The following is a 22,205-nucleotide window of genomic DNA, read 5'->3' as shown; positions in this document are numbered from 1 at the left end:
CACAACGTATGCAAAATGCCTGGTACAAATCAAGTATTCAATAGAACTATTATTATACAGATATAAAAATAAAACTTCAAAAATTTAAGTAAACCAGGCAGATTGTTCCATTAAACAACTTCAACTAATTCACTTTAAATCACCTCAATGCACAGGTATACCTAGTTGCCAAAAGTGCCTAGGCAGAGGCTATTTGTCAGAAAGACTAATTTCCAAGATTCCTTCTAATTCTTCATTGTAGGATTTTATGAATTACCTATATCATAGAAGCAAATCAAGTATACATTATTTCCTAGTGACCACTTAAATCTCCTCTTACAGTTCCTCAGCCAGTAGTAAAGAGCTGGAAACTATCTCAAAAATGAACATTTAAAAGTTATCACTTCTCAATTCATTCCATGAAATAAATGACTAATACTTACCACATTCAATAATGCTTCTAAAGCGCAAGTCACACACAGGTCCAATCCCATGTACCATGAACACCAAATGATCAACCCGAGGCATTTCCCCTACAAAAGAAATATATACATGCCTACACGCATACATGCAAACTGGGAAATTGTTTGGGTTTTCGTATTTAAATAGCAATATTCTAGATACCCCTTTTGTCATCAAGATAGGACAAAGAAATTCAAGACCCCTCCCAAGCTAGTGAGTTTCATTACTCTCTATAAATGAGGAGAACAAAGCTCAAGGTCCATCTTGGCAAATAACAGTGAACTAGACCAAGAAGAGGAGGAATCACGCCACCTCTGATCCCAGATGCTACCAGCATATGATAACCAGCAGTTTTGTACCTACTGGAGCATCTTCAAGTTATATATAGGAAAACCAAGTTAAATCTATTATTCTACTCTGGCATATAGAAACAACTACAAGTTAAATCTACTATTTTACTCTGGTTATTTTGTTCACATTCATAATTTGAGTACATTTATTTATGTTAATAGTCACATAAGGCAGTGAAACAAAAATGAAAGTATATAATCGTCAAAATAAAATCTGTATTTGGGCAGCCCAGGTGGCGCAGTGGTTTAGCGCCGCCTACAGCCTGGGGTGTGATCCTGAGAGCCAGGATCGAGTCCCACGTCAGGCTTCCTGCATGGAGCCTGCTTCTCCCTCTGTGTCTCTGCCTCTCTCTCTCTCTCTTCCTGTGTCTCTATGAATAAATAAACAAAATCTTTAAAAATAAATCAAATCAAATCAAATCAAATCTGTATTTTAAATGGTGTAACGGGAGAGATCAAAGCACATACACTGGAGTAGGCATTGGCCAAATGGGCCTGTTTTTTATAAAGCTTTAATGGAACATGGCTATGCTCATTTGTTTACATACTACGTACAGATACTTCCACACTACAATGGCAGAGTTGAATACAGATGCAGCAAAGTCCATATAGCCTGAAACATTTACTATTTAGCCCTTAACAGAAAAAGTTTGCCATCTTCTGCACTACAGTAATACAAACATGAGACATGACCACAAAGGTCCAAAAATATTGCCAAGAGCCTAGTTTCAACCAGCAAAGTGCTTGTTCACAACAATACATATTTTAGAATCCATGTCACATGGTTTGTAGATCTTCAACAGAATTCTGTATTTAGAAATAAACAGATATAAAAGTAATAGAAGTAAAAGAAAGATATGTGCCAACCTGCCTGATTTCTGAATGCTATGGCAGGTAGTCCTAATAATTGCTTCCTTTTTCATCATTCTAAAAAATGATGCTGAAAGAGAGGAGTCTAAAAATGACCTTGGCCCTTAGGAAGCGATACACACCATCAGGAATCTCATCAAGGTTATCATCAATCCCACGCTTTACAACCCTGGGCCTTGTCTGTCCATCTTGTGTGGTTCCCCATTCATCTGGTACCGATGAAGGCTGGAACTGGACAATAACCTTCAAGACACGACAGAAGGATTATGACAGAGTTCAGGACCAAGACTATTTCCATTACAGGCTAAATAATTTATTTCAATACGTAATAAACTACTTCATAATATAAATAGTTGACAAATCAAGTGTTATATTGTTCTCCCAAAACAATTTCTTTAACAGTCCTACTAGTGTTCATTAACCGTTAAAACTAGGCAAATCAATATCGTTATTTCCAATGCTTATACTAGAAAATACCGCAACTAAATCAGAAGTAATATATCTTGGTTTTAAAAATATAACATAAAAATCCAGGTTTACACATAAGAAATAAGGAAAATTACCTAGAATGGAGAAATCTTTGTCTTACAAAAATATTTAAGGCATAATCCTTTGAATAACAAGATTCCCAATTAATTTACAAATTCAATTTCAATGCCAAAAACTGTTTTACCCACCACTTTTTAAGAAAACATGTATTTTGTTATAAATCAGCTTAATTTAGTCCCATGTCACGCAGAAATTTTTCTTTAAAAAAAAAGAGGCATACAAGATGGTATGCAAAATTTTTGTATATGCATCAAAAAAAAAAAAATGAAAAACAAGAGGTAAAAAGTAGTTACCATCAGGAGAAATGGGAAATGCAGAAGAGGCTTTTGTTTTTTATTTTATTTCTTTATACTGTTTAAATTTTGTTGACATATAAAGATTTTTACTTATTTCAGTATCAATAAGGACTACAGAAGTGGTAAGATTAAAATTAATTTTTTCTTGTATACTTCTCTAAAATAAATAAATAGTCTATGTTCTGAAAAATTACTGTATGCCAAGCATTATGCTGGATGTTTCTGTATAAATTACTTCATTTTATCTGAAATAAGACCCTGGGAGGTACCTATTACAAGTGAGGAATCTGGAACTCAAAGATATCAAGTATGGGAAATGAAAGAACACCCCTAATCACTATCTTAAAAAAAAAAAAAAAAAAAGTTTGTAGAGACAATACAAATTAAGAAAAGGAAGGACATATCTTTAAAAGTGGAAACAAACCATTATCAAGGGTAGGGGGGACAAACTATGGCCTGCAAGCCAACTCTGAGCCACGACCTTTATAAATAAAGTTTTACTGCAATAGACACACCCACCAGTTTATATATTATCTGCAGCTGCTCTCAGGCTACAGTGGCAGAGCTGACAGCTGCAGCAGAGATCACACAGCCTACGAAGAATTAAATATTTACTCTCTGGCCCTTTACAGAAAAAGCCTGCCGACCTCTGATCAAGTGCAAACATTTGTCAAGCAACTTCAATGGTGCATACTAAGCTTCAGTTAATACGCTGCCATAAACAGAAACTTCATGAGAAAAATTTAATTTTTGTTTCTATGATCAATGTGAACTATAGTAAGCTTTTAAAAACCATGCAATTGTTATAAATATATCCCTACAGAAGTTAATTAAAATGAACATTTTTTATCAACCACATTCACCAAAATAATTAATAAAATGAACCTAATATTTTAATATCTTAAACAATAACATTACCTTTGGATTGTGCATAACGATTGTTTCTCCACTTGGGAATTCTAATCTACGGTGCCACTGATTCGTGGTCACTGCTTTTTTATATTCAGCCTAAAATAATGGAAACAAATAATCCAGTAAGACAAATCTATACCACATTGAGAAAAAGTGTGAAAGTATAACACAATGACAATAAAAATAATGTAACAGCAGCTGTCATGTATTAACACACTTGTCAGTCACTTTATACACATTATTACCTCATTTAATTAATTCCTCTCAACACTCCTAAATAAGACTATACCCATTATATAGAAAAGAAAACAAAGGTTTACAAAGCCTATTATTTCCTAAGGCTGCTGTCCGAAAGTACCACAAACTGAATGGCTTTTTTTTTTTTTTTTTAAGATTTATTTATTTATTCATGAGAGAGAGAGAGAGGCAGAGAGACATAGGCAGAAGGAGAAGCAAACTCACCATGGGGAGCCCAATGCAGAACTCAATCCCAGGACCTCGGGATCACATCCCAAGCAGAAGGCAGACACTCAACCATTGAGCCACCCAAGGCGTCCCAAACTGAATGGCTTCTAACAACAGAAATGTTATTATCTCACAGTTTTGGGGGCTAGAAGTCTGAAGTCAAGTGTAAGTGGGGCTATGTCCCTCAGAAACCTATAGGGAACTCCTTCCTTGCCTCTTCCAAGTTTCTGATGGTTTACCAGCAATCTTTAGTGTTCCTTGCTTATAGTCGCAACACTCCCATTCTCTATTTTTACACAGTATGACATCAAGTCCTACTGGATTAGGGGCCCACCCTTCTCCAGAATGATCTCATCTTAACTAATTATATCTGCAAGCATCCTATTTCCAGGTAAGATCATATTCAGAGGCACTAGAGGTTAGGACTTCAACATATCTTTCGGAGGGTGGAAAGGAGGACACACTCAACCCCTATTAGACATTTTAAGTTCACAGCTACATGACATTACACACTGTAAACTAGCAACGGCAGAACTGCAGTTCACTCCCACCCTCAACTTTCCAACTCCAAAGACATGACTGTTGAGGAGCTCCTGGGTGGCTCAGTCAATGAAGCATCACCTTCCACTCAGGTCATGATTCCAGGTCCTGGGATTGAGCCCCACATTGGGCTTCCTGCTCAGTGGGGAGCCTGCTTCTCCCTCTCCCTGATGCTCCCCCTGCTTGTGCTCTCTCTCCCTCTCTTTCAAATAAATAAAACCTTTAAAAAAAAATAAAAAGACCTGACTATTGAACCATTTTCTTACTCTTCCTCCAGACAGAGTATTCTACTTACAACAAGGAAAAAAAAAGGTCTGAGGGCCTCTTGGAGAGAGACACAAGATGAAGTAAACTAGCACATCCACTGTCCAAAGTTATTTTTGTGTGTGTGTGTGTTTTTTTTAATTATTAACAACAGTTATCTGACAATCATGTCAAAATAGATTAATTTCTTTTTGTCTCCCAAACACTGATTAATGATTCCTCTCCAACAGCCTCTATCCCTTTGACTCTTCCTCACCTGGCTTTTTGTAATTTTTACCATATTTATAATTATTAAAAGCAGGAATACAAATAAAAATGTTTAAAGGAAAAGAAGTTTTATCATCTTAAGAATTTTTTTTTAAATATTTTATTTTATTAATTCATAGAGACAGAGAGAGAGAGAGTGAGGCAGAGACACAGGCAGAGGGAGAAGCAGGCACCACACAGAGAGATGGACGTGGGACTCGATCCCGGGTCTCCAGGATCACACCCTGGGCTGCAGGCGGCGCTAAACCGCTGCGCCACCAGGGCTGCCCTCATCTTAAGAATTATTTGCACTTTTTCATATTCCCTTTCAATCCATAGCTTTAAAATAAATGTTGTCTGGTAGAGCAAGTTTCCACATGCCATTCTTCTAACAGCTTATTCTTTTTTCTTTTTTCTTTTTTTTAAGATTCTATTCATTCATGAGACACAGAGAGAGAGAGAGGCAGAGACATAGGCAGAGGGAGAAGCGGGCTCCCTTCAGGAAACCCGATGCAGGACTTGATCCCAGGACCAGGGAATCACAACCTGAGCCTAAGGCAGACGCTCAACTGCTGAGCCACCCAGGGATCCCAGTCTTGGTTATTCTTGATACTTTGACCCTTCCATATAAAATTCAGAGGAGTTTACAAATTTTACCTTAAAAACTCTGATGTGATTTTGATTGGGATTACATAAAATTTATAAAATAACTTGGAAAGAACTGACATCCTAACTGTGCATCTGTGAACATATTTAGCTCCATTTCTTGAGATCATCTTTTATTTCCTTTAATTCTGTTTCATAGTTTTCCTCCACAAGTTCATGTAGGTATTTGTCAGACCTTTTCCTACTCAGCCTATGGTTTTGTTAGTGTTATAAATAGCATCTTTTTTTTTTTTTTTTTTTTTAAATGGGTGCTAGTTATTTCTTTCTTTTTTTAATGTAGGCTCCATGTCCAACATGGGGCTCAAACTCACAACCCTGAGATCAAGAGTCACGCACTCTCCCACCTGGGCCAACCAACAGCACCCCCAGTTAGTTATTTCTATTGCACAGGAATACCATTAACTCTGTGTGTGTTGATTTTATATCCAGACTTGTGCTACTGATATTTGTAAAAGTTCTCCTGACTTTCTATATAGATAATCATGTCATCATCAAATAGGTGTTTTTCTATTTCCAACTCTTGTCTCAGTGCTCTCATAGGACAGGATCACCTACAAAATATTGAGAAATATGTCTGCTTCTCTTCTCATTGGTTTTTTCACTTCTTAACCTCCTCTGCATCTTCCCTGATCTGGTCTCAGCATCATGAAAGAGGCTGAAGAGGAGCTAAGATCTCCCTCGGTTAAGAACAGCCATGTGTTATTGAGATGGTCAGTAGGTAGCTCTCCCACCCTCAAAGCCAGTGTCACCCATTTGTAATCAAATACAACTGAGATAAAGTGAATACTTTTAGATACTGCTTAGACTTTATACTTAGACTATATGCTATAGCCTATGTTTTTTAAAGAAAAGCATAAAGGAATAAAGCCCAAGGTCACCTGGGTGGCTCATTAGCTAAGCACTTGCCTTCGGCGTAGGGCACGATCCTGGAGTCCGGGGATCAAGTTCGCATCGAGCTCCCTGCATGGAGCCTGCTACTCTCTCCGCCTGTGTCTCTGCCTCTCTGTGTCTCTCATGAATAATTTTTTTTTTTAAAAAAGGAATAAAGCCCACATACCTCTAATTTTTCACTGAACTCCTCTGTATAGGGAATAAATCTGCTGTCTGTGTCCCCTTTGTAAAACCAAGTACAGCGTCTCACTTCAGCGGGCTCCTCCTCCCAGTACACGGCCTTCCTTACTCGATCATAGAGATAAACATCATAGCGCCCTCCATCCGTGCCTAGAACGACGCTCTCGGGATCTGGCTGGACTGGAGTATAAAATCCACATTTTAACCCAACAGTTACAAGAGATGTTTAAGAGTAATAAATAATGAATATGGTGACTGGCTGATCCTAAAAGACAAAGAACTAAGCCCATTTTTGTTTAAAAATAGAAGTTTATGATCAATTTGTGCTGCTCAAAATTAGGACTCTTCTTAAGTGAAGAAAAAATAGCCACAGTGAAGCTTTAAAACATGATCATGAAAAAAAAATCATAAAATCATTCAAGTAACTGGTGGGTTTCCATTTTTTCATCAAAGCAGCAATGCTCCATGAAATATGTTTCTAGAGGGTACTAACAAGTGATTGTTACATCCCATGATGAAATATCATCAGGATAAACACAAACACATATTCTCTACACTCCAATCTCAATACCTTCACACACTCCAGTGCACTACCTCAAAAAGGTACGTGGAGTGAAATCGCTGCCAAAACTCACCTGATCATAGAACACTTTTCAGAGCGTCTTCAGGAACAAGAGTTCCAAAGAAGATGTTTTATAAATGCCCGTAACTATAAACGAATAAGGGAAATAACGAAAATTGACACCCACCTTATAGGAACTACTCTATTTCTCTAATCTAAAATACCTTTAAACAAAGAAGAAAATTATTAAAACACTTCCTTAAAAACCTTGCTCTAATAACTCAGGACGTACATTTATATCATTATCTTAAGGTATAGTCTGGTGGAGTCCACCAGGACTAAGGAATCTGACACACACAAAAAGCGAGCCATGGATAAATCACTCTTTACTTCTTCTCGTCCTAAAATCAAATGCAGGCGATGCATAATCAGTGCTTACCTGAATTATAGATTTCTTCAAGATTCAAAGAGTCAAACACACTGAAAGGCATCCATAGCTGTTTGTATTCTACCTCCTTGCAGTAAAACCAATGGGGCTGAACAGGTTCGTACTGGTTCTGAAGTAGAAAAGGTGGCGCGTGCACAGAGGGACCTGCAGGTCTAGCAAGTGCCTGCTGTTGCGTTGGAGGGCTCAACCCTGATGGCACTGAAGGAGGAATCTGAAGGATGCAAAAAAATTAGGACTATGACATTAGTCCAAAAAAAATTCCATGTACGCCTCAGACCCAAAGGGATGTTTGCAATGATTACCCTACACATATTTCTAGACAACCATTTAGATTAATAATTAGGCCTTAAAGCAACTCAAATTTTTAAAAAACCTAACAAAGCCCAACACCAGTGTTAAAGTAATCTGGGCTTTCTCACATCGATGGCAAAGTAAACCAATACCTTCACAGAAATGAATCTAGCAGTTATGTCTTCTACAATTTAGTTCATCTTTATAACTTGTACATTTCTTGACCTGGCCACTTCTAAGAACTCAACCTAAAGATGTAATTAAGAAACAAGTAAAAATTTACCTACAAAGATGTACACAAAAGGTCATTTATAATAGAAAATCACTGGACACAATCTAAATGTCTAACAGAGACCTGATTAAGTTACTTAACTGTTGGAATTCTCTAGAACTATTAAAAATAATTTTAGAAAATAATCTTAACACCTATAAAATGTTCACAGAAATACATTTGTCTAAAATATAAAAAAGACACAGAACAAAATGAAAAAAGGGGTTATTTGAGGGACAATCTTTAATTATTTGGCTATTCTGCATTTTTCAAATTTTCTACACTGGAAATAATTCTAAAATCAGAATACAATTATTTTAAACATTTTTAATTGAAAGTCATTTTGGGATGCTGTATCAATGCTAAAGTTACTGAGGTTAACTGTACTGTGGTTATGTTAAAGAACTTTCTTATTCTTAGGAAATACACACAAGAATACTTAGGAGTAAAGAGTCATCATGTATTCTACTAACCAAGTGTTTCCCAAAATAACTGCAGATAACACAGTGAGAACAGGAGAGAGAGGATGCCCAAATGTGTGTGAGAACACATGTTCACAGTGACAGAACAAATGGGGTAAAAGGTTAATGACAGGTAAATATAGGTTAAGGTGCTGGGGTGCTGTTTTTATTTTTTGCAACCTTCTTTTCTCTTTTTTTTTTTTTTTAAATTTTTATTTATTTATGATAGTCACACAGAGAGAGAGAGAGAGGCAGAGACACAGGCAGAGGGAGAAGCAGGCTCCATGCACCGGGAGCCCGACGTGGGATTCGATCCTGGGTCTCCAGGATCGCGCCCTGGGCCAAAGGCAGGCGCTAATTGAACCTATTAGCTAATTGAACTATTAGCTAATTAAACTATTAGCTAATTGAAGCTAATTGAACAATTAGCTGGGAAAAGAGCATAAGGGAATTTCATAAAATTTACCCAATGCAAATGTTGTTCAATCACCCTCCTGAGATAGAGTCTGACTGTCCAGATCCAAATTTCATAATGTAAATAAAAGAAATTCAAATTGGAATAATGAATTTTAGTCTCTGTAATTGAATGTTTTGATTGAACAGGATAATTAAAAAATGAGAAATTGGCAGTCTGTTTTTTTTTAAAGATTTATTTTTTTTTTAATTTTTTATTTATTTATGATAGTCACACACACACACACAGAGAGAGGCAGAGACACAGGCAGAGGGAGAAGCAGGCTCCATGCACTGGGAGCCCAACGTGGGATTCGATCCCGGGTCTCCAGGATCGCGCCCTGGGCCAAAGGCAGGCGCTAAACTGTTGCGCCACCCAGGGATCCCGGCAGTCTGTTAATAACTGCTTGAACTCTCACATATCCCCAGAAGACATTATTGGCATCTTACACTAAAATCTGGAAATAACTAACATGTAGTTAATTCATTAAAATCAAGTACTACCTTCCATAAACTGAGAATATAAACTAATACATGAACCATTTGATGAGCTACCTTTAAACGAACGTTTACTTCAAAGCACATAGCTTACAAAAAATGCCCTCTGAAAATAGTTTGTCATCACATTGGTTATTAAAAGTGCAGTGTTTGGGCAGCCCAGGTGGCTCAGCAGTATAGCGCCGCCTGCGGCCCAGGGTGTGATCCTGGAGACCCAGGATCGAGTCCCACGTCGGGCTCCCTGCATGGAGCCTGCTTCTCCCTTGGCCTGTGTCTCTGCCGATCTCTCTCTCTCTCTCTCTCTCTCTCTCTCTGTGTGTGTGTGTCTTGCAAAAAAAAAGTGCAGTGATTTTAAAAACATAAGCTGAGAGAAAAATAAAAAATCACAGTGAGGGCACCTGGGTGGCTCAGTGGTTGAGCATCTGCCTTCAGCTCAGGTCGTGATCCCAGGGTCCTGGGATCAAGTCCCACATACGGCTCCCCACAGGGAGCCTGCTTCTCCCTCTGCCTATGTCTTTGCCTCTCTCTGTGTGTCTCTCATGAATAAATAAAATCTTAAAAAAAAAAAAAAAATCACAGTGAATAGCTAGGATATAAACACATGTTTCCTTACCGGTGGCAGAGATCCTACAGGCATCTGGTACATCTGAACAGGGGGTCCGGGGGGTGGAGGATGGGTGGGATGACCTTGTGTATGGCACTGTTGCAGCTGTGGTGGTGCAATATAAGGATTAGCCCGGCTGCTCACAGGGGTATGACGATACGGATTATGTCCCTGTTGGGGTGTTCCTTGCGGTGGGCTCCCAAAATTGGAAGGAGGGAGACTACTCGGCTGAGAAGGCAGATAAGTATTCATTCCCATCTGTGAAGAAGGTGGAGCACCATACTGAGCCTTCGAAATGGATGGTGAACATGCATTCAACACATCTTGGGATCCGGTTGTGAAAGGGAGAGCAGCTGGGGACTTGGAGAATGCTGAATGTCCAGCTGATGTTGCCACAGTCGTTAACGGTGACTGTCCAATATTCCCAAAAGGATCACTACTGCTTGATACCTGAGAGAAGTAACTAAATGTCTGTGGGGTAGATGTGTGAGCAGAAGTCTGACCAAGGAAGCTGTCCTCCTCACCAACATCTGTGGAATCCTCTGAAAGGGAACCAGAGAGCAAACACTTTAAAGGATAGTCTATTGTTCTGCAGATATGATCCTATATGGCAGATCTAGCAACTGTATCTTTCATTTCATTGTTCTATTTCTGCACTACTGGAAAAAAAAAAACAAAAACAAAAGAAAACCTTTTTCTTTGAAATGAAAAACTAGAGAATATGAATAAGAAACAACAAAAGAATGGAAAAATTAGAATTCATCCATAAGCCCACCTCCCAATCACTGTTAACAATTTGGTACATGAATTTTTATATTTTTTAACAAACATAAATAGTTACATATTTATTTTGTCAATATACATAAATTATACATATTTGTATGAGGATATTTTCTTTTTTTTTTTTTTTAAGATTCTATTTATTTATTCATGAGAGACACAGAGCGAGAGAGGCAGAGACACAGGCAGAGGGAGAAGCAGGCTCCATGCCGGGAGCCCGACATGGGACTCGATCCCGGGTCTCCAGGATCACGCCCTGGGCCAAAGGCAGGCGCTAAACTGCTGAGCCACCCAGGGATCCCGTATGAGGATATTTTCAAAAACAAAATCTGGGATGCCTGGGTGGCTCAGTGGCTGAGCTTCTGCCTTTGGCCCAGGGTGTGATCCTGGAGTCCCGGGATCGAGTCCCACATCGGGCTCCCTGCATGGAGCCTGCTTCTCCTCTCTCTGCCTGTGTCTCTGCCTTTCTCTCTGTGTGTCTCATGAATAAATAAATAAAATCTTCAAAAACAAAATCTGTACCTATTTTTAAATCTCATTTTGAATTTTTTCCTGGTAAAAAATAATTCAAATATTATTCCATTACCAAAATACACGTAATTTTACTTCTACAGTAACAAGAAATTTAAGTACAGATATGACTCTATCGACAAGAAGGGGTGTGTCAGGGCTCTTAGCTACAAAGCATTCATTGTACAAATGAACATGCAGTATTTGTATTCCCAAGGCAAAGTAGGTCAACCATTAATTGCCATCCCTAAATTCACACAGTAACACAACCAGATAACTAGTCATTAGAGAATGCCAAATCATGAAAAAAGTTATTTTCTAACCGAAGTTCTCATCACTTCCCTTTGCCCAAACTGATCTTCACTGCAAGTATTATCAACATCAAATTATCTTCTCTTCTGTAACCAAGTTGTAAAATAAAAGGATTTTCCCTCTATTCGGCCTCAAAAGTCCAGCCTGCTCTTCCTAAGCTTTTTATAAGCCTTAGCCTGTAGAAACTTTCCTCTTCCTAATCTTTTCCTTCTCCAGTCTCATTCCCTCTTATCTCCTACTGCTAGAAGCAGTAAACAGAGGACCCACACCCAGCAGACAGTACACTGTGATCCTTGTCCGACTGGCCTTCTTTCAAGCTTCAGAATCCTTCTTGACCTCGGCGGAAGAAGGCCACTGGACTCAACAGTGATTCTGGCTTGAGCTTCTCTGTTACTCCATTATATTTCTCACATATCAATTTAACTAAGATACTCCACTAAATACTTTTCTCAGTTGTTTCTTTGTAACTAAAAATATCACCTCCTGCACAAAGGAGGTTCTATTCCCCTTTTTGGTAACATTTCCAGTGCCCACTCTCTCTTTTCATCTACCTGGACTTCACTTGTTTTATTTCTCAGTTCATCTCTCAACACTAAAAACATGGAATGGGAAAAAACCTCTGTGGTATCCTTTGTCCTTTGGATCAGCTTGATCCAAGAAACTTTTTTCTACTTAGCATCAATTGTAAATGGAATGCTGATCTCAAAATGCTGCCAGCACCCCTCAGGAGCACTCTCTAATTACACGTGGACACATTTGGTAAAAGACACTCACAACTTTAATGAGCACTTGTACACTCGTGACACTCCCAACTCTGTCTCAAACCGAGACTGCTCTCATGTGTTCCAGAATCTATTACTCAACTGCTTCCTCAAACTTTTGGCAGACACAGCCACATACACCTCAAACTCGGTAAGCCTGAAAATGAATGTATCACCTTAACCATCCCCCTTCCTGTGCTTCTTTTACTACCTGGCTCAACAGATGTCTGCCAACATCCATCCAGACACTCAAATCAAAACATCGTCTCTTAGGCTCCCCCACTCTCGTCATTTCTCAATCCCTTCATTCAATCCTTCAGATACACATTCAAGAAACATGTACACAGGGGCACCTGGGTGGCTCAGTTGGTTTCACACGTCTGCCTTCGGCTCAGATCATGATCTCAGCAGGGAGTCCTTTTCTCTCTCTCTCTCAGCCCCCCCCCCCCCCCGCTCATGCTGTCTCTTTCTCTCTCAAATAAATAAATAAAATCTTTAAAAAAAAAAGGGGGGGGGGATCCCTGGGTGGCTCAGCGGTTTAGCACCTGCCTTTGGCCCAGGGCGTGATCTTGGAGTCCCGGAATCAAGTCCCGTGTCGGGCTCCCTGCTTCTCCCTCTGCCAGTGTCTCTGCCTCTCTCTCTCTCTCTCTCTATCATGAATAAATAAATAAAATCTTTTTTAAAAATCTTTTAAAAAAAGTAATAAAGAAACATGTACATGGTATTCATTATATGCCAGCTAAGGAGCCAGGGCTTTGGGCTAAAAAAACTGAAAGAAGAGAAGCACGCTGACAGTGCCGACAGTATGACCTCCAGTGAGTTACTAAGTCAAACAATTTATAGACTAAAAAAATCTCTCACCTCTCATCCCTGGTCCTCATGCCCAACGTGGCTGGCTAGGGCTAGAGTGCCATCCACTCTACCAGACTGACCACTCTTGCTACAGTCAGCTTTCCTCCGCTGCAATTTCAGAAAGCTCCAGTCTTTCTGAAACATACCTCTAAGTTTACTGCCTTGTTAACTTAAAGTCCTCCTGAGGCTCCCGCACAACCTATAGGATGAACCATAAACTCCCCCGCAGGGTATACGAGGCCCTCCGCTGTACCACCGACTACTTGAGCCCCTCCTCTGCACGCACTCTAGCACACACTGTAGCAGGAGCTGCAAACCTGCAGGAAGGCCACAGTCCAAATAGAGAGGCAGATACGTGGCCTTCACAAACATGACACAAAAACCAATCCGCCTCTCATTACAGCCTTATACGAGGCTGGCCAGATAGGTACAGCGAAGCAGCACAGAGAGGGGAAGTAACATGCCTGAAGCCCTACAGCAATTAATTCCTGGCAGAGCCAGGGCTGAAACTCGGTCTGCGCTCCTAAATACCATGCTCTGGGTTATGTCCCGCAACCACGAAAAAGCAACACCCCTAGACAACAACAAAGAAATGGATGAGCTGGGGTGCGCACAGAAGTGGGGGCCAAGGAGGACCAGAAAGAGCTTCCCAGACAAAGCGAAGCGCTGCGTTCTGTGCCTCCACTTGGCAGGTGGAGATACCCGACTGCAGCCTAGTTACGGGGCACTAACTTCTTTGCGTTCCCCGCAAGCACCGGGCACACCACTACAGACACAACAGAAATCTGGGCAGTGCCAGTGCCACCGCGGAGAGTCCAGCCCTCGGGACAGAGGGTTCCTTGGACTACGAGCGAGCCTCAGGATCCGGCCCCCGCCCCCGACATCTCGGCGCTCCCGGGCCACTCAAATCTGGCCGCTAATGGCCGTGGCATCCAACCCACGGAGTTGGATGGAGACGGACGGAAAAGCTCCCACCCGACGCCCGGGACCCACGCCCCCCGCGGCCCCCCGGATCCCCGCACCACCTCCCTACTACCTCCCGGCAGGAGCAAGGAGGCCGAGACAGCGGCCGCCTGGGTGACTGGGATGAAGGGCACGTTGAAGCTGAATTCCGTGGCCGAGGAGGAGAAGAGCAAGTTAGTGCCCGATGAGGAGGTGGACGCGGCGCCGCCACCACCGTTAGGTTTCCTCTCGGCCATGGCTGCGGCCCACCGTCCGTTACACGTCTCCTGGCAGCCGGTGCGGCACCCCCGGCCGGAAACCGGTCACACTCGGGCCAACACACTTCCGCACTTGCGCACAAGGCCCCGGAACAACGGGAGGCTGAGGAAGCGGCCTTCCCCTTCCCCTGGAAAGCGTCGCCAGAAACCAACATGGCGGCGCTGGCTTCACGCCCGAGTCCTGGCACGTGACACGCCCAGGTGCTGCCGGGGCCGAGGCTGGAGCTGGAGCGTGGGCGTGGCTGGCGCGGCTGCTGGTTCTGAATCAAGGCATTAGCTGACGCCGAGTGAGGGTCCGAGATTGCGGGGGTGGGGCGCTCTGGGCCTCCTAAAAGTACCCACCGGAGAACGTAACTAGCAAAGATTTTGAAGAAACAGCGCAAGCCTGCAGGAGCAGACAGAGAGTGCTGCCCGCTTTGGGAGGGAAGAGGTGTGTGAGCCATTTGTAGCCAAAGCTGAGCCCAGCTCACCCACGCTCGCTCTCACATCCAGCCCGCCCACATGTCTTTCTGGACTGAACTGAACTCTTTTTTGTAGGCCCAGAAATAGAAATGGCAAAAACTTTTGAAGTTTTTAAGCCGTGTTTAAAAGGGGAACCAGGGGATTGAAATTTAGAGGTGCCACTTTTAAAATAGCTTTCTGTATCTCTCTGCAATAATCTGATTAGTTGAATCCCAAAATGCACTGTGGATGATTTGGATGTAATTGTCATCGTTCATGTAGTTAGAGATCATGAAATAAAAAAATGACAGATAAGTAGCTTTGTGGGGTGTGGAAGAAGAAGCTAGACCCCCCAAAGGAGCTTTGACATCATGTAACTCCTCCCCTGCAGCTGTTCACGTCTGCATAGAGCCTGTTTAATTCAGTAACTATTTAGTGCACTTACCGTCAGAGAGAAACAAAGCCAGACACTGGTTCAAGCAGTAAGGATGGATTTTACTCAGTATTAACTATTACAACAGAAAAGAGGGTACATCGTGAACTCAACTAAACTTCCCCAAAACAAAAGACTGGAGACTTTCTAAAGGCTGGAGTGCTAAGGGGAAAGCATTGAGAGGTGCCAAGGGGCGTTGGTCCATGTGACTAGGCCACCTGGTTTGTTAATTGGCACTTATCTGGAGGAGAAACAAACTTCTCATGTCTTTATGACAGACACTTGCACAGGTTAGAGCAATACACCACCAGGCTGGGAGGAGATGGGCCTTGAGAAGACGGTTCTGTGTGGCAGATTTGCATCTCAAAATTCTAAGGGATTTATAATTGCAAGTTTTTTTTAAGTAACTGCTCTGAAAAGGGAGTTGGGAGTGGGGGTGCCTGTATGCCTAGCACCAGATTTTGTCTGGAACAAACAGTGAATTATTCTGACAGTGTTGAGCTTTCTCAAGGCAGGCGTTTTAAGGAGGACTGGGGTCGTTCTAGGGACATGACCTTAAACTGCTAGAAAGCTTGCTAGATTTGGTTAAGGAGAGAGTCTGTCATTCCTGTGGGGTGGGAAAGGCAATATCCTAAACACTGAGGGCACTGTGGTGTTTAAGATAGACACAAGACCCTTCCATCTTAGAGCTTATAGTTTGACCAGGAAGACAGAAAATTAAACACATACTGACAATAAACTATAGTGTGATGAAAGTTGTAATGTAGAAATTCCCAAGTGTGGGGCACCTGGGTGGCTCAGTGGTTTCGTGTCTGCCTTTGGTTCAGGTAATGATCCCGGGGTCCTGGGATGCAGTCCTGCATTGGACTCCCCACAGGGAGCCTACTTCTTCCTCTGCCTATCTCTGCCTCTCTCTCTTTTTTCTCTCTCTGTGTGTGTCTCTCATGAATAAAGAAATAAAATCTTAAAAAAAATTCCCAAGTGTGTTATGTGGAATATTGACACCATCAAGAGAGGGAGGTCAAACCCTTCTGTGGGGGAAAGATAGCAAATATTTAGACCAATAGGACCATCACAAAGGACCTACATACTGTTGAGTGACATGAAAAGCTTCTTTGAAGAAGAAAAATTAAAGTCCAGACCTGAAAGTCAATGAGGAGAAGTTAACTGGAAATTTTGGTGGGGAAAGCAGTAAGAGATCATTGCAGTAAGGTTGCATTAAATAGGAATACACTGAGATGCCACATTTGGGTGTGAAGAGAAACATGGCTTAGGGTCTGGCTGGAAGCCAGTGAGCAACCGGGAGAAAGTTGGAAGATGAGGATGAAAGCAGGGCAAGGCCAGATGATGCCCGGTCTTACAAGTTAAGAACAAAAAGGAGTCAAGGTTATAAAGGAGGGTGGAGAAATAACATTTGTTCTGAAAAAAGTCCACTCTGGCTTCAGTGTAATAAAATAGATAAGGAAAGAACAAGCCCGGAAGGGCAGCTGGCAGGCTGCTACAGTGGACCAGGCAAGCAGTGATAGTGGCTCAAAAGAGAGCAATTGCAGTAGGAATGAATAGAAATAGGAGTAGCTCCTGGGCATAGACGTCAGATTGGATAGAAGCCTCTCCATTTTCTTCCTCCTAAAACTCTGTTGAAAACACAAAATAGGTGGGGGCACCTGTGTGGCTCAGTTGATTAAGCATCTGCCTTTGGAATCAGGGTATCATGGTATCAGGGTCCTGGGATAGAACCGGCTTTGGGCTCCCTGCTGAGCGGGGAGGCTGCCCCTCCACCCCTGCTCTTGCCAGCTCTCTCGCGAGCACGCGCTATCAAATAAATAAATAAAATACTTTTAAAAAGATAAAAATATTTTATGGGTATGTTTCTTAAACCCATAAGGATGAGGAGGATGGGAGAGGATTTGACAGCCACAAGATTTTGCACACACACACAAAATGGACATGTAGTAGGTGATTTAGCAAACCAGTAATAGGAAAAGCCCAAGGGCAACTTTATTTGCATCATAGAATCATCATAAAGTTTCGGGTCTGATAACTCAGGCATCTCAGGAAGTAGCAGAGGAGCTAGAGAGAGGTCCTGTAATTAGGAAGATTGGTTAAAACTGTTAGAGAAGCAGTTAGGTCCCTTTCTCCTGCTCTGAGTAACTGACCACTAACCATCCCCTTTCTAGAAAAAAAGACTAAGTTTTCCCTTCGGGAGTGGGTAACAGAAGGAACATTAGACAAATATGTGTTTACTGAATTATCAAATAATCTCTCCCACAGCCCCAGCCCAGTTTCTCCACTCAGCTCTAAGAACACTGGCAGAAGATTAGAAGAATCTTCTTTGGGGAATGGGAATGAGAGATATACAGATGCAGAAGTTAGGGCTCCCCTGGAAGATGGCCCAGCCAGATCACCCCCTAATTAAATTCATAATTAACAAACCCTATTTATATGTTCTGAGCTTCCAAACACCTTGTTAGTCCTCATGATGTGGGAAACAAAGGTGGAAGGAAGTGTGGATAAAATTAAATCTCCTTATAACCTGCAGCCCACTGACAGATACTTGAGATAGGCAGATTATAACATTCCTCCAAGATCCTGAGTCTTCTTTAACATATGAAAATTCTATTGGAATTTCCCTTATCATTACTTCTCCCAACCCTAATGTATATAATCAGTTGTTCCTCACACTCCCAGGGCAGCAGCCTTCTGCCCATGGGTCCTGTCCCTGGGCTTTAATAAAACCATCATTTTGCACCAGAGAAGTCTCAAGAATTCTTTCTTGGCTGTAGGCTTCAGACTCCACCAACAACAACATTAAAAAAAAACTACATCACCCACACTTTACTTTTTCATCTTTATTTTTGTTAACTATGCTGTATGCCCAATGTGAGGCTCAAACTCACAATCCCAAGATCAAGATCTACCTCACTCGTTAAGATGAGACATTTGTGTTAGTTGCACGATCTACCAACTGAGTCAGCTGGTGCCCTGAGTCCCCACACTGTAATATGATCACCGCATGGTTGAGAAGATCATTTAATGTGAAAGAAATCTAAACAAGACACACACAAAAGGAAGAAGAAATGGCAATTTAGAAGGAACAACACACACACAGGAAGAAAAAGACTTACAAAATCTATTAATAATATCTTCAGGGGGTAAGAAGGTCTGTAACCAAGAAACAAGACCAGGGTGTTATTTTAAAAAGAAATGTTCAGAGAACAAACAAGAAAATCAGTAGAAGGAAGATAAATAATGAGGAAATTTCACAAAAAGTGAAGCAAAAAGACAAACATATGGGAGCTAAGAGAGAAACATAAGAAAATTTGAGTGCCAGGCAAGGAAAGCCAATATCTGTATATTAAGAGTTTTGCTAAGAATAGAGACAGAGAAAATGCAGGGGAGGGAATCATCAAAGAAAAGATGTTTTATTCCCAGAAGTGAAAGATACAACTTTCCAGATTGAAAGGGTTGAGTACCCAGCACAATGGTTGAAAATAGACACACACTAGAACACTGGAGACAAACAGAAGATCCTTAAAGGTTCCAGAAGGATAAAAACAGGTCAAATGCAAAGGAATTGAGATCTCAAAAGACTTACCCCACCCAAGCACAGCTTCGAAGACAGCAAATGGAGAAGGTGCTCCACCAAAATAAAGGAAGAAGCTAAGAAAGTCTTCCTACATGGGTTATAGGAAACACAATGTCCAACACAGGTGTACAGGGGAATGTAAGGTCTTATAACAAAAAAGACCCAAGGTGCAATGGCTTAAACAAAATCAAAGTTCATTTCTCACTCACATAAGAGTATATGTAGATAACCAGCTTTTTATCTTCAACATAAGGCTTCTAAGGCTGCTCTAGTTCTTGCCAAGCACGGCAGCAGGAAGGGGTCAGAGCGATTCAGGCACAAATGTCTCATCTTAACAAGTGAGGTAGACCTTGCACAAGATGTTTCTGTTCACATTCCACCAGTGAGAACTTCGACAAAAGGCACCCTTGCTGCAAGAAGAGCTAGGAATAGCGTCCCCACCTGAGTAGCTACATCCTATCTACAATTCTGTAACTGTTCTATATGGAGGAAGAAGATTTTAAGGGCACATGACGTGACAATCACCATTACAGTGTGTCCCTCCAGCCACCAAATACCAACCCTTCTTCCCAAACGTACAACATACTCACTCTCCACAGGAAGCAACCAGATGCATCCAGATTAAAAGTCCAAGATCTCTGGATGCAGCTTGGCCTTTTCCTTGAGGTCTGGATGTGGCTCCTCATGAGCTATGACAATAACGCACAATAGATGGAGATGGTCGGGGAGCAAGGACAGGGTAAGTGCCATGGAGACTCCCACTGTCTCACAGAAATTATTAAATCCTGCTAGGCATAAATTTCAAGTACTGCCTGCCCCAATAGTAGAGAATATTTACTAGTCCTGCTTGCCTCTGATTCAAGCCTCTGGAAGTATTTCCCGAATCTATAGTGTTTCCTGGCCTCAGCTTTGCCCTTGGGGAGATTTCTCATTGTCCTTGATCTTCCATGGCCATATCTCAAGTGGCATTGGGAAGCATGTCCTCTTTGGGGGCTGTACAGCTTTGGTAGCCCACTTTCTGCTCATACGAGCGTGGGGCTTGAGACTTGCTTTAAAGCTTGACCAGCTGCAGAGTCTTTCAGGCCAAGCTCCTGGCATCTTATTCCTGATGGTTCAACATTCTTTACTTCCTTGTCTGACCTGAGCTCTTTTTCTGTCAACCTAATAAGTGTGGGAGGGAAAGCTACATCCTTAATCTGAACTTTTTTTTTTTTTTTTTCTTAATCTGAACTTTGCCACAAGACTAGATTCTTTAGCTCACCTGGGAGATATTAAAAGACCCTTGAAAATGCATTTGAGCAAGATTCTTACCTCCTCTGATCTGAATACTGAAGGCCCCGATTTCTCCTGTGCTGCCTAATCTGGTAGCACTGGCCATCTGTGGCTATTGAGCACTGGACATGGAGCTGTCCAAATTGAGATGTGCTGTAAGTGTAAAATACACACCAGACTTAAAGAATTAGTTTAAAAAAAAGAATGTAAAATATCCATTAAAGATCTTCATATTGATTATTCAAATTATAATATTTTGGATATGTTGGATTTAGCATACTATTAAAATTAATGTTATCTGGGGGCACCTGGGTGGCTCAGCTGGTTAAGCATCTGACTCTTGGTTTAGGCTCAGGTCATGATCTCAGGGTCATGAAATTGAGCCTCACATCAGGGTCCATGTTCAGTGTGGAATCTGCTTGAGTTTCTCTCTCTCTCTCTCTCTCTCTCTCCCCCTCTCAGTCCCTCCACCTTCTCTCTTTCAATTAAATAAAATCTTTTTGAAAATTAATGTTCCTTGTTTCTTTTTTACTTTTTTAATCATTTTATTGAGGTACAATTTACATGATAAATTGTATGAACTGTAAATGTATAATTCTATGAGTTTTGACAAAACTATGTATCAGTGTAGAATAATTCCATCACCCTAGAATATTCCCTGTGTTCCTCTTTCCAGCCAATTTATAACTTCATAAGTTCTACTCCCAGCCCTATTCAACCACTGATCTACTTTCTATTTTTACATTTTGCATTCGTCTTTTTGTTTTGTTTTTGTTTTTTGGTGGTACTATTTTTATTTAAGTTCAATTAATTAATATATAATGTATTACTAGTTTCATAAAGGTAGAGGCCAGTGATTTATCAGTCTTACATAATACTCAGAGCTCATTACATCACATACCCTCCTTTATGTCCATCATCCAATTACCCCAGCCCCCCACCTCCCCATATTCAACTTTAGTAAGTTTCATATAAATGTAATCATATAGTGCCTGCCTATATTTTGTACCTGCCTTCTTTTGATCAATATAATGTTTTTGAGGTTTCATCTATGTTATGTGAATCATAGGTTATTATTTTTTCCTTTTTAAGTAATGTTTTATTGTATGGCTATAATGCAATTTATTCATTCATTTGTTGGTGGACATTTGGGTTGTTTCACGTTTGGGGCTATCATTATTAAAGGTGCAATGAACATGTGTGTAAAAATCATCATGTAGACATTGTTTTCACTTCACTTAGGAGTAGAATTGCTGGATCTGGGGATCCCTGGGTGACTCAGCGGTTTAGAGTCTGCCTTTGGCCCAGGACATGATCCTGGAGTCCTGGGATCGAGTCCCATGTCGGGCTTCCAGCATGGAGCCTGCTTTTCCCTCTGCCTGTGTCTCTGCCTCTCTCTCTCTCTCTCTCTCTCTCTCTCTATGTCTATCATAAATAAATAAATAAATCTTAAAAAAAAAAGAATTGCTGGATCTTATAGTCAAGTATTTTTAACTTTGTAAGAAATTGCCACTTTCTTTCTTTTTTTCCAGATTTATTTTATTTATTTTAGAGAAAGAGAATGAGCAGGAAGGGGAAGGAGAGGGAGAGAATCTCAAGCAGGCTCCGCACTGAGTACAGACTCCACACAGGGCTTGATCCCATGACCCTGAGATCATGACCTAAGCTGAGACCAAGATTTGGACACTTAACTGACTGCACCACCTAGATGCCCCTCTTTTTTTTTTTTTTTTTTTTTTAGATTTATTTATTTAGACCGTGTGGTGGGGAGAGGAGCAGA

At 41.1% G+C, this 22,205-nt stretch overlaps 1 protein-coding gene across 5 annotated transcripts in view; it reads right to left on the bottom strand.

Moving 5' to 3' along the window:
- SEC23IP (SEC23 interacting protein) overlaps positions 1 to 14,759 on the bottom strand; it is a 39,738-nt gene extending 24,979 nt beyond the window's left edge. For all 5 annotated transcript variants that reach the window (XM_038578969.1, XM_038578968.1, XM_038578967.1 and 2 more), the window contains exons 1-7: positions 14,510 to 14,759; positions 10,268 to 10,800; positions 7,672 to 7,891; positions 6,657 to 6,850; positions 3,425 to 3,514; positions 1,784 to 1,904; positions 423 to 512 (exon numbers count right to left, since the gene is read on the bottom strand). In XM_038578969.1, the coding sequence (XP_038434897.1) occupies positions 423 to 512; positions 1,784 to 1,904; positions 3,425 to 3,514; positions 6,657 to 6,850; positions 7,672 to 7,891; positions 10,268 to 10,800; positions 14,510 to 14,672 (1,411 nt within the window). In that variant the 5' untranslated portion in view covers positions 14,673 to 14,759. The remainder of the gene's footprint in view (positions 1 to 422; positions 513 to 1,783; positions 1,905 to 3,424; positions 3,515 to 6,656; positions 6,851 to 7,671; positions 7,892 to 10,267; positions 10,801 to 14,509) is intronic.
- Between the last annotated feature and the right edge of the window lie 7,446 nt (positions 14,760 to 22,205).

Source organism: Canis lupus, chromosome 28 (assembly GCF_011100685.1).
Source record: "Canis lupus familiaris isolate Mischka breed German Shepherd chromosome 28, alternate assembly UU_Cfam_GSD_1.0, whole genome shotgun sequence".
Classification (NCBI taxonomy): Eukaryota; Metazoa; Chordata; class Mammalia; order Carnivora; family Canidae; genus Canis; species Canis lupus.
Note: the sequence above shows the minus strand (reverse complement) of the source record. Positions and strands in the feature narration are given on the sequence as shown.